The sequence below is a fragment of the Eublepharis macularius genome, chromosome 12 (genome assembly GCF_028583425.1).
Source record: "Eublepharis macularius isolate TG4126 chromosome 12, MPM_Emac_v1.0, whole genome shotgun sequence".
In the NCBI taxonomy this organism is placed as follows: domain Eukaryota; kingdom Metazoa; phylum Chordata; class Lepidosauria; order Squamata; family Eublepharidae; genus Eublepharis; species Eublepharis macularius.
In genome coordinates this window covers 23,145,851-23,157,389 of record NC_072801.1, presented here as the reverse complement: position 1 = coordinate 23,157,389, position 11,539 = coordinate 23,145,851, and the positions used below count along the sequence as shown (strand labels likewise).

The following is an 11,539-nucleotide window of genomic DNA, read 5'->3' as shown; positions in this document are numbered from 1 at the left end:
CAGAAGTACCGGCTGGTCTAGTCCCCGGGAGCTCGAGGCTGCGCTCGGCAGGCGCAACGAGGCGGGCCCCCCGGAGCCCCTGACCCCGGGGAAGACAGGCGCGCGCCGGCGCCCGCGGAGCCCTTTTGGGGGGCGGCGGCGGGGGGGAGCCGAGGGACCCGAGCAGCCTCCCCCCCCGCGCCCCTCCGAGCGCGCAGCGCACCGACCAGCCGGAGAGCCCCACCGGTGGCTTTCCCCTTGAGGGATGGTGGATATTTTCCCAGCCCCAGGAGCGCGGCTGGTGCGCCTTCGCAGCAGCCTTGAAGCGCATTGCTGGCCAAGGAGCAGCCGGACGCGATGAGGACCGAGGCCGGCGTTTGGCTCCTCGGGTTGTGCTACCTGGTCGCGGCGTTAGCGGAGGTAGGTCCCGCGGTGGGTGGGGAAGGGCGTTTGCAGCAAAGCCGAGCTTTTTTTTTTTTTTTGCATGGGGTGGGGGGTCAACGGGGGGGGTGATTTCGCTCTACACGCCCCAGATCGCCAGGAGGGTGTCGAGATCCCGTGCAATGAGTGGGACTTACTTCCGAGGAAACGCGTGTCTTCTTTCCCCCTGGGAAGGGGAGAATTTTTCTGGGGGGAGGGCGGGGGCGGGGAGAGCTCGAGAGCTTCAATTCTGCGAACATTCAAAAATGTTGGCCGAAAGGGAGAGAGGGGAGAAGGGAAAGGATCCACTTGCCACGACTGCGATCCGGAAGACCTTTTGCAGGCAGATTCTTGGGACTGTCGTTATTTAATGATTTGCATGGCGTTTTGTCAGGGACACGCGTGTAGACGGGCGCCCGTTTGAACGCACGCTGTCTGGACTGCTTTGCAAGACAGCCTGGGTCGGCGTGACTGTCGCCTGCCGAGGGGTGAAGGGGGTGGGGGAAGGAGGAGAGACGAAGAGGAATTTCATAGCGCAGTTTCCTGTTAATGAGAAACTAGAATGGAACTGCTAAAATAGAATAAGGAAGCAATTAGAAGGCCTGGGTTTCTAACTGATGCTCAATCTGGGTTGAGAATTCCGGAGGGGAATGGCTGCCCTCCACCAGGGGAGGACTGAAATTCTCTTTATAAGGTCAAAAGAGAAATCTAGGCAGCCGTGGCAAATTTACTGAGATGCAAGTCCCGCTGAGTCCAATGGAAGCTTTCCTGCTAGTAATCTAGCTGTGTAGGTGCAGCCACATATTGGGGCGGGGGGGGGGGATCCGTATTTTAAAGTGAATTTCAACTACTGCCAGCTTCTAGGTTTCCATTCCTGCATGTTGGAATCCCTCTCAATTTCTCAGCCTCCGCACCAGGATGGTGGCTATTTCTGGGGAAAGATCTGTGAGAAGGAAGTGGTCAGTGAAGGGGGGGCAGGCGGGTTACTTTCAAAAAGGCAGGCTAGACTGCTCTGGTTCCGCTATTGCAAAGCAAACCGAATTGGGATCGGCTCTTGCTGAGCTGCAGATCCAGTGTGGGAACCTGGTGCTCATTCAGGGTCTGCAATTCCATCGCCACCCCCCTAACGGATTTTTGGATGAGAAAAGCACGAGGAAGTCAAAGGAGCAAGAGGACGCTGTAAAATATTGCAAACCTAAAACTTCATGGCTTTTGTAAGTTCTCTGGAGAGGGAAAGATTTGCTTGGGGAAGCGCCAGTCACACCAAAGCTGTGTGTGTTACAGACACGCAGACACAAACGCCCCTCGTCCCTTCCTTCCCAGCTTGAGCCAATGTATGCTTTTACTCCGAAGAAAACACCTCTGAGTTCAATGGGGCTTATTCCCAGACGAGCTCCGTAAGATCAAGCAGCCTTACAGACTCTGCTGGGGACTGTCAGTTATCTCTGCCTTTCGACTTGATCTGGCGCCCACAGCTGATGGGTCAAATGGAACCTGGAACACCCACCAAGCCAATTGGAAGCCTGTTTACTCAAGAGTAAATCCCAGTGATTTCAGTGGGGTCGATCCCCTCTCGTAGACATGTACAGGAGTACCCAAGCAAACCCTCCCCTGCCCATGGTTTTTATTCCCCAGTAAATAGTTTTCTGGATTGTGGCTTTCCTAGCAGATTTTTTTCTCTTTGAGGGGTTCCCACTGCTTTTGCCAAATTTTGGAAAAAAAAGATTTCCTAGAGGGGTGTGCAGAGGAAAAGGGAGAGACACAAATGAATATTCTTGGGAATTTCCCCCCCCCCCCATTATAAGAAGGCTCTGGAAAGAATCTGGAATCGCCTTGTTTCCTGGAAAAGGATCCTGGCTGGACACCTGCTAGATAAGAAGGCTGGCGGTAGCATAGCAAAAATCTGTGCTGTTTGCTACAGGTTTTGGATGCAATTGCAAGATTAAAAAACCCAACCTCTTTTCTCCCTGATTTATTTAGCAGTTTGTGGTGGGGTCAGGGTGGAAAGGTGATTGCCAGTCCCGAGAGCGAGCCTCCCGTCTTCCTGCGAAAGGCGGTGTGGGGGGGGGGGGAGCGAGAGACGAGAGTGATTGGCTGTTTTTGTCCTTTTTTTTAAGGAAGCCGAGATCCCCCAAGAGGTGATTGAGAGGCTGGCCCACAGCGAAATCCACAGCATCCGTGACTTGCAGCGCCTCCTGGAGATTGACTCCGTAGGTAAATTATTCTCATGCCTTTCTACTTCTTTTTTATTGAAAAAAAATACCGATCCCTTGCTTTCGGGAGCAGTCGTGTCAATGCGTTGCGCTGGGCAGGGAAGTCCCAGCAGCTCCCAACAGTGTCAGTTTCCTGGGGCTTGATGGTGTCATAGATGTGTCCCATTCCGCTCTTCATTCACTTCTGCTTTGGGCAGCCTGATGTAACCCAAAGGTCAGCAGGGGTGGGGGTGGGGGCGGCTGGCTGAGCCAAGCATTTTGGAAGCCGCGAGAACATTTTGGCCAGAACAGGAGCCACGGCTTCCAACCTGACCACTCTTCGATTGGGAGTTCCGCAATTCTGAGATTTTAAAAGGATACGTCTTCGTCTGTATCTAAAAGCAGGCAGTTCTGTGCTCTTGGCCTGCTCAAGGGTGCTCGTTGTTTTGAAATGTGGGTTGGGCAGGCCTGGTTGTGTTTGAAATCTGTTGACCGACGAGGATTCTCGTTTCCGGGATAGAGGACGGCTCTGGAGCATTATCTAATATTAGCCTTGTTTGTTTATATGGTGCTTTGGTGTGGAAAACATGCTTTAGGGTATACAGTCACAGTCTTGTGGGAGAAGGCCCATTTTACAGATAGAAAACTGAGGTTGACGCACAGGTCCATGCATGGACAGTTCAATCCTGAGTAGAGCCACACCCTTACAAGCTCATTAACTGCAGAGGACTTAGGAGAGTATAACTTTGCTTAGGATGGCATTGTAAGTCTCTGGGTGAAGCAGGTTCTGAGCCCAAGGTCTCTCTGTTCAGCATTCTCCCCAACCTTAGATTAAATGTGTTTCTTTATTTTTGATTGGACAGCCTCCAGGTTGAGTTCACACATGCATGGCACATTGTTCCGGTTTCTCTATATTAGATTATGGTGTTGTTGTTGTTAGGCAGTCAGTTGTGTGCAGTGGTTCCATTGTAAAACCTTGTGTTTGCGTTGAGGAGGGAGAGACCGTTCTGTGGTGCTTAACCCACGGGGGCCTTTTCTCACATGCAAAGTCAGAGGAGATCATCCAATGATGAACATGTGTGTGTGAGTCAGCCTAAACCTGAGTTGAAATGCAGCAGCCGAAAAGATTCTCCAAGCGATGTTGCATTTATTGGCAATGTACCTGGGAGATATTGTTGTGTTTAAGATTTCCACAAACCGGCTCGTCTTATTTCAGAATCCAGCAGTCTCCTAAAGCTAAATGCAGTTGAATTCCCTTCCCCCAGAAATCCCACTAAGGTATGCTAGATATGACTTTCTATTTTGGTGTTTTCATATTCTTTTTCCAGGAGAATTTCTCTAGCTGGGGAGAATTCCCATTGCATTGCCTGTAAATCATGCCACTGTGCTGTTATCTTTAAAATCCGCCGCCTTGGGGTCATTTATAAAAATATTCCAAGCAGTGTTTATGAATGAAGTCATGTCTCTACAAGATGGTGGGTTTGTAAGAAAAAGGGAATATAAACTTGTCCTTCTGATTTTCACCAGAAAGTCTTTCCATTGAGCTTCTAAGCTACCAGCGTCCTCTGGTAAAACAGGATAGCCCCAAGTTATTTGTCTGCAGTGCTACAGACACGTTGTGCAGTCTAGTAATATTTATGCACATTTCAATGGACCTGTCTTGTTGATAAACTTAATCTCAGTGTTGAAGCCACACATCACCCAGATGATGCGCTGTGCTAGGAGTGGAATTGCTCTGTTTATTTTGCAAAAACATGAAACAAACAAACAAAAACAAGAAAGAACCTTAAAGTAAAACCCTAAGGGAAAGTCACAACCCATCTTGTATCTTGAGCCAAGAATCTGGCAAGTTGTTACTTGTGTTATTAATAGGAGAGCTGCTCCTTTTAAACAAAGGCATAGTTGTTACGCTTAAAAAAGAAGAAGAAATTGCTAGGCCCTTTGGAAGCTTAATAATGTCAGCTCGAGTCCTGGAATGATCTGCTCAGAGTGTGTTTGGCTTTCCTTGAGCCTGTTCTGGAGTAAGTGGCTCCAAAGCCTGCAGCGTAAATGCCCAATCCACCAGGAAGTTGTCTGGTGCAAGGCCCAGGGAAACCAGTGGGAGTTGCATAAAAGGAGCGTCCCTTCATTTCAGTGAGGTTTGCTCATAAGAGCCTTGTCCAGGTTATGACGAGGAGGGGCTGTGGCTCAGTGGAAGAGCCTCTGCTTTGCCTGCTGAAGGTCCCCTGTTCAATTCCTGGCATCTCCAGTTAAAAGCCATCAGGCAATAGATTATATGGAAGATGGAGAGCTTCTACCAGTCTCAGGAGTCAATACTGACCTTGATGGACTGATGGCCCCATTTAGCATATGGCAGCTTCGTGTGTGTGATCTGAAGGCACACAACTCCATAACCCTGCTGACTCTAAATTGGTTGGAGGCTTCATTGGGGACCCTGTAGATGCCACCTTGGTTCAGGTGGGGTATAATTAATCTAAATTTATGTGCTAGGTTGTTGACTTGTTTAGAATTTCCTACACAAGAGCAACACCATGCATGGGAACGGCTTCCCTTTACAACACAGAGAAAGGAGAGGGTCACTGGGTGTGTATGTGTGGGGGGGATTTGTGAGTTTCCTGCATTGTGCAGGGGGTTGGACTAGATGACCCTAGAAGTCCCTTCCAATTCTATGATTCTAGGTTAAGCGGTATTTGTTTATGCAGAAATTCTGATTACTGTTTGGGAGATACCTGCTTCTCTTAAATACGTTCTCACTGTAAAAAGCCCCACATGGGTTATTGTTTTTGTGCTGACACTGAGATTTCCAGAGTCTGATTCTCCCTGTCTCACATTAATGTTCTCGAGCACCAATTTGTTGAGTTTGACTTCTGCACGAACCCCATGGAAATAAATGTGGATTGTGCGGGAGTAGTGCTTGTTGACTGGAACTCTGAAGTATAAGAATGAAGGAACATGTCAAGTTCATTCCTTTTCAGAAACGCTGTTCAGATGGTGCCAAAACAAACTGTGGATTTGTGTAATGTTTGAAGTGACAGTTGATGGTTTTGTAATCCATTGGCAAACCAGAATGCAAGGCTGTGATCTGTCCAGAATTTGTAAGCCATGGTTTGCACTAATCAGGGTTACACAAGAAAACATGAAGCTGCGTTATACTGAACCAGACCACTGGGACGTCAAAGTATTGTCTACTTAGACTGGCAGTGGCTCACCTACTGCCTGGCCTTTTTAACTGGAGATGCTGGGAATTGGACCTGGAGCCTTCTTCATGCCAAGTAGATGCTCTACCACTGAGCCATGGCTCTATGACATGGAGCGGCAATCTAAACTCCCGGTGGAGTTTAGATCTGTAGTTTAGATCCAGTGGAGCAATTCGGTGGGCGATCTAAACTCCCCTCTGTCTGGAGATCAGGGGCGGGGCCACCGGCCACGTGACCATTTTCAAGAGGTGCCGGAACTTCATTCCACCACGTTCCTGCTGAAAAAAAGCCCTGAGTATAAGACAACTTTCCTCTGCCTGTTTTCAGAGGCCAGTGCCCATGGAGCCAAGGGATTGGATAAAGCCCCCAACCCCCCATTTTCCCCTCAAAGTTATGAATGCCTTCCAAGGTTTAAAGAACCCATTAAGAGTAACTTGGGTGGATCCTACCCCTATCCCACCCCTCCTCTACTTTTCTTAATTTAAAATATTTATGCCTCACCTTTACTTTTAGTTCAAGTTTGAAGCCTTCCACTAGTCTAAAGAGCCTTCCTCCCACTTCAGTGGCTCTTCCGTTATTGGAAGGCTCCTTAGGCAGGAAGATGGCTACTTGGAGGATGGTAGGCTCTGTCCCATTAACTTAGACCCATAATTTCCAGTGTTATCAAATCCCTGTTAACAGAATAACCCCATGCATTTATTTGGAACTACTTATGTGACTAAGCAGTGCTTTAAAAAAATACATTGTGGCGGTAGAGTTGCCAGCTCCAGGGTGGAAAATTCCTGGAGTTTTGGAGAGTGGAGCCTGAAGAGGGCAGGGTTTGAGGAGGAGAGGGAGCTGAGTAGGGAACAAATACCATAGAGTCTGCCCTCCAAAGCAACCATTTTCTCCAGATGAACAGATTTCTGTGCCTGGAGATGAGTTGTAAATCTGGGAGATCTCCAGCCACCACATAAAGGTTGGCACCCCTACATCGGTGCCATCTCAAAGGCTGATTCTCCTGAGGTTCATCTCCAGAGGGGCATCCTCTGTGGAATATAGAAGAGGCCATGTTTTTTCTTTTGCAATAAGGCAAACCATATAATTTCTCCCTATGATTTGCCGAGTCAAGAGAGTGTTCTTTTGCCTTGCTTTCCAACAGATTTTGACTCTGCATTTTAGTGGAAGGATGAATGATAATTCTCTCTCATAAAATTAGAAACCACGCCTCCATATCATCTGGCATCATTAAAAAAATAATAAACAGCGCTCAACGTACTGCTTGTCAAGCTTTTTCTTTTAAGAAGGCCAGATTGTTCTTTTACGATCTGGTCTTATAACACAGTAGGAAGTCCGTTGGAATGTTTGGTTTTGCGTATACCCCAGAATCAGACCTCTGTAGAGTAAACCACAAGTCTTTGAGGCATGCTCAGTCCAGGATATTGCCGATACCTTGCTTTGAAAAGCTTAACAAAGGAGCAAATGGCATGATTTCACAGTGGGAGATAATTTATAGGTTAACTCATTCTAAATTCTCAGGGGTGGACGGTTCCAGCTTTGTAAATTGTACATCCCACGTTTCATCCAGAATGGAATTCAAGACAGTATGTACGGGCTTCCCATGAAATCTCCCATCCAGGCACTGACCCAAGTTTTTGATGGCTGTATCCTTCAACCATCCCCTGGTTACAAGAGGGGAAGGACCGTGCACACTGTCTCGAGCTCTTGGAGGAACGGATGAGATAAAAATATTCTGTTCATTGAAAACGTGTAAATCTGCCCTCCTGGGAAGCTGTGACCCAAGGTAGGTAACAGCAATAATGTCCAACAACCTCTGTTAAAATAACAGATTTTAAAAAGCTCAAGCGGTTGGCCTTCAAAACCACTCATCCCATGACCCCTTTGAAAAAGTTTTGCCTTTCATCCCCTCCAACACTGCAGATAAATAGATAGACTTTAAGGTTCTGCTGAGATCAATAACCAGCACGGTGCAGCGTTCGACCGGAAACTGGAGAGACAGACCCAGGTCCAAATTCTGGCTCAGTTACAGAGCTCGTTTTGGGCTGGTTCCTATCTCTCAGTCTAAATGATCACACAGGTTTTTGTGAAGACAAGGACAGAGAGGTGGGATCCCATAAGCCATCAGATGTTTGGGGGGAAAGGGTGGGGGTACAATGAAACAAACAAATCTAGTTAAATAGCTGAAAAGAAACCCTTTTGTCTACTCCCAGCTGAAATCTTCACAGCTCCCCAAAGCCAGGCCATTGCCTCACGGCTCCCCGCTGCTCATAACAACCCGGAAGATCGCGCAGAAGACCTTCTGCGTTTTTTGCGCAATCTTCCAGGTTGTTACGAGCAGCGGGGAGCCGTGTGGAAACGGCCCCAATATGAAGGAAAAGCCTTAAAATATTTCCAGTAGAGACTCAGGAATGATTCTTGTTGTGTGTACACACCGTACCCATTTGTCAATGATTTCTCAGCTTAATGGTGGAAACTGACCCCACAGAGTGTTCGGGGCGATAGTATAGGGCTGTCCAAGGAAGGACCTTTGGCTATTGAAAGCTCATACCTTGGAAATCTAGTTGGTCTTTAAGGTGCTGTTGGACCCGGATTTTGCTTCTAGCCATCTGATCTGTGGCTGTATGCCAAGTCCTCACTTGATGTTTGAATGTGCCCAGGGCTTTTTTTCTGGGAAAAGAGGTGATGGAACTCAGTGGGTTGCCCTCGGAGAAAATGGTCACATGGCTGGTGGCCCCACCCCCTGATCTCCAGACAGAGGGGAGTTTAGACTGTCCTCCACACCGCGAGGTCAATCTAAACCCCCCTCTGTCTGGAGATCAGGGGGCAGGGCCACCGGCCATGTGACCATTTTCAAGAGGTTCTGGAACTCTGTTCCACCGCGTTCCAGCTGAAAAAAAGCCCTGAATGTGCCTACATAGACTCGGATGGTTTGGGCTGGAAACATAGTTGGGGGAGAGACAAGAAATGTGAATTATGTTTAATAGGCCTTATCCATCCAGAGTACAAGCTACACATTTGCTCCGCCTCATCCAGGAACTGCAGGGGCTTGCTCAGTTTGGGATGGAACATATTTTGGCTTGGGGTGGCCTTTGCCCTCAGATTGACAACACAAGGGAAACGCCCGGATAGTAAGATTGACATGTTGAGTCCAGCTGTGGTGAAATGTATTTACAACCCAGGAAGGCCCAGATCTACCACCTGGCAAAGCCTGGAGATAAATTTTCCTTCCTGCTGGGAACAGTTGATGCCGCTTGGCCAGATGAGTAACCAGTGTCTGTGTCGTAGGCTGGGCTAGCCCAAGCAGAGTAGTCCAAGTCCAGTCCACAGTAAGCGTACTAGTTCAAAGCCAGGGAAGAGTTCAGAATCCAAAAGCCCAGTCCAGTCCAAAATCAGAGCATGGATGCAACACCAGGTGTGTCTCCAGAATCCAAAAAGCCAAGTCAAGTCTAGTCCGAGGTCAGTTTCTGATAGTGTCAGGTCTAGGTGCAGGCAAGGGCAGGGTGCGCCATTCACAGAAGCGGTTGCAGGCATTCAACATGTTGCTTCCACGCCTGGCAGTTCCTCCAGGCTGGCTTTTATAGTCAGGCATGGTTTGCAGCCAGCTGCTGGGGCTCACTTCTAATGCTCCTCATCATCGCTCTCGAGCAGCTGGTGTCGGCTCAGAAGGCAGGTGTGGCACCGTCTCTCCTGCAGTTCTAACCTCTGCTTATGTCTGCGGTGCTCTTTGGGTGTGGGAGAACCTGGGGGGTGGAAGCCCCTGGCTGGGCTTCCCCGGTGGTGTTGGAAGTCCCTGTGATATTGGGGCTGGAGAGTGCCAGTGGCCCTGTCTCAGCTGCTGGCTGTGAGCTCTGATCAGCCAGCAGCTGTGGTTCCTGATCCCTGGCTTCTGCTGAGTCAGGGCTAGGGCTGGCTACACGGAGCTCCTCTTCTCCCGAGGAGTCATGGCTGTCTACATGAGGCTCCTCATGGAGTCCTCATGGAGTCCCCACTCTCACTGAGCCCGGACTGGGCCACGACACCCTGGCCAGGAAATGGTAAGAGGCCACTTTCTGGCTATGGAAGATTCCGAGTCTGATTAGGAGGCCAGTCAACCTTCCCATCCAGAAGACGAACAAGTGTGGTGAATGGGAAGCACATCACTCCTGTTTTATGTCTTCCCCGTGTGGCTGTATCTGAATCCAGATGTTGATGTTCTCCAGCTCAGGGACAGCAGATGTTGGAACTAGAAACCAAGCAGACAGGGAGTACTGCTCTGTTGACAAAGCAAGGGTGCTTTTTATGCCAGGCCTTGCTGGTCTTCAGACTTCATACTGCCAGCTAGTCATGGCAACTGAAGTTGTGTATCCTAGTTCCCATCTGCACTCCAAGATGGCAGGCGTAGTCCCTGGAGATTCCCTAGGTCTCAGGCCAACAGGTGCCTAACTTCTGAATTTCACTTTCCGCTGTTCTCATCCTTTCAGCTTCCCGTAAAATTTCAGGATCAGCAACCCAGTCCTTTTGGCTTTTTCTCCCCTCCTATATGCATCGTTGTAATTCTCCTGTTATCGTGAATCCAAAACACCACGTTTAGTCCTAGAATCTTTGTCGCATCCTGCCTTGTATCAATCCAACAAGGCCGAATTTTGGGATTTGCATTTTACAGATGGGGAAATCTGAGCTGGGGAGATGAGGAGACCTGCTGCCGAGTGAAGCACTTCTGGTTGTTGTGGGTTTTCCGGGCTGCATTGCCGTGGTCTTGGCATTGTAGTTCCTGACATTTCACCAGCAGCTGTGGCTGGCATCTTCAGAGGTATAGCACCAAAAGACAGAGATCTCTCAGTGTCACAGGCAGAGACACTGTGAGATCTCTGTGTGACACTGAGAGACCTCTGTCTTTTGGCGCTACACCTCTGAAGATGCCAGCCACAGCTGCTGGCGAAACGTCAGGAACTACAATGCCAAGACCACGGCAATACAGCCCAGAAAACCCACAACAACCATTGTTCTCCAGCCGTGAAAGCCTTCGACAATACATTGAAACACTCCTCATTGCTGATTCTGTGGCACAGTGAGAATTTAGGAAGATGGCAAGAGGAAGGGCAGGAACTGATGGACCAGTGCTCGGCTCTCATGGTCCTTTCTTATGTGCCACCATTTTGGGGACAGGAAGGAATTTTCCTCCAGGGCAGATTGGGCAGGGATCTTGGAGGTTTTTGTATTCCTCTGGACTTTGAGCAGGGATCACTGGGGGTGGGAGGTGGGGGTAACTGTGAATTTACTTCATTGTGCAAGGAGTTGGACTAGAAGACCCTTGGACTCCCTAGCAGCTCTATGATCCTATGATTCTAAACCCTGCTGTCAAAGGATGTAACTAGGGTTACCAGGTTCCCCAGGGGCCAAAGTGGAAATGCTGGGGGACAGGGGGCACGCTCCCACACTCCCACGTTGCACCAGAAAATGACATTGTTTTCCAGGGCAACTGTGGAGCTGTGGGTTGTGCTAAAGCCCAATTAATTAAAAACTAGCAACAAAGCCTGTTGTGGGAAAAAATACAACGGGCTCTGGAAAGGGGATGGCGGGCATTGCCTCCTCCTCCGTGACTGATCCCGGTGGGGTGAAGGTGGGGGGCAGATATTGCCACCTGCTCTGATCCTGATCCCGGCCGGGTGAAGGGGGTGGGTGGGCATTTCCACCTGCTCTGCTACTGATCCCAGCTGGGTGAAGGGGAGTGGGCATTGCCTCCTGCTCTGTGCCCGATTCTGGCTGGGTGAA

The 11,539-nt window shown here is 49.2% G+C and overlaps 1 protein-coding gene across 2 annotated transcripts in view; it reads left to right on the top strand.

Moving 5' to 3' along the window:
* Positions 1-246: 246 nt before the first annotated feature.
* Positions 247-11,539, top strand: part of PDGFA (platelet derived growth factor subunit A) — a 67,885-nt gene continuing 56,592 nt past the window's right edge. For both annotated transcript variants that reach the window (XR_008598020.1, XM_054995335.1), the window contains exons 1-2: positions 247-399; positions 2,517-2,613. Coding sequence is in view for 1 of the 2 variants with exons in the window: in XM_054995335.1 (XP_054851310.1) it covers positions 337-399; positions 2,517-2,613 (160 nt within the window). In the remaining variant the exon portion in view is untranslated. The remainder of the gene's footprint in view (positions 400-2,516; positions 2,614-11,539) is intronic.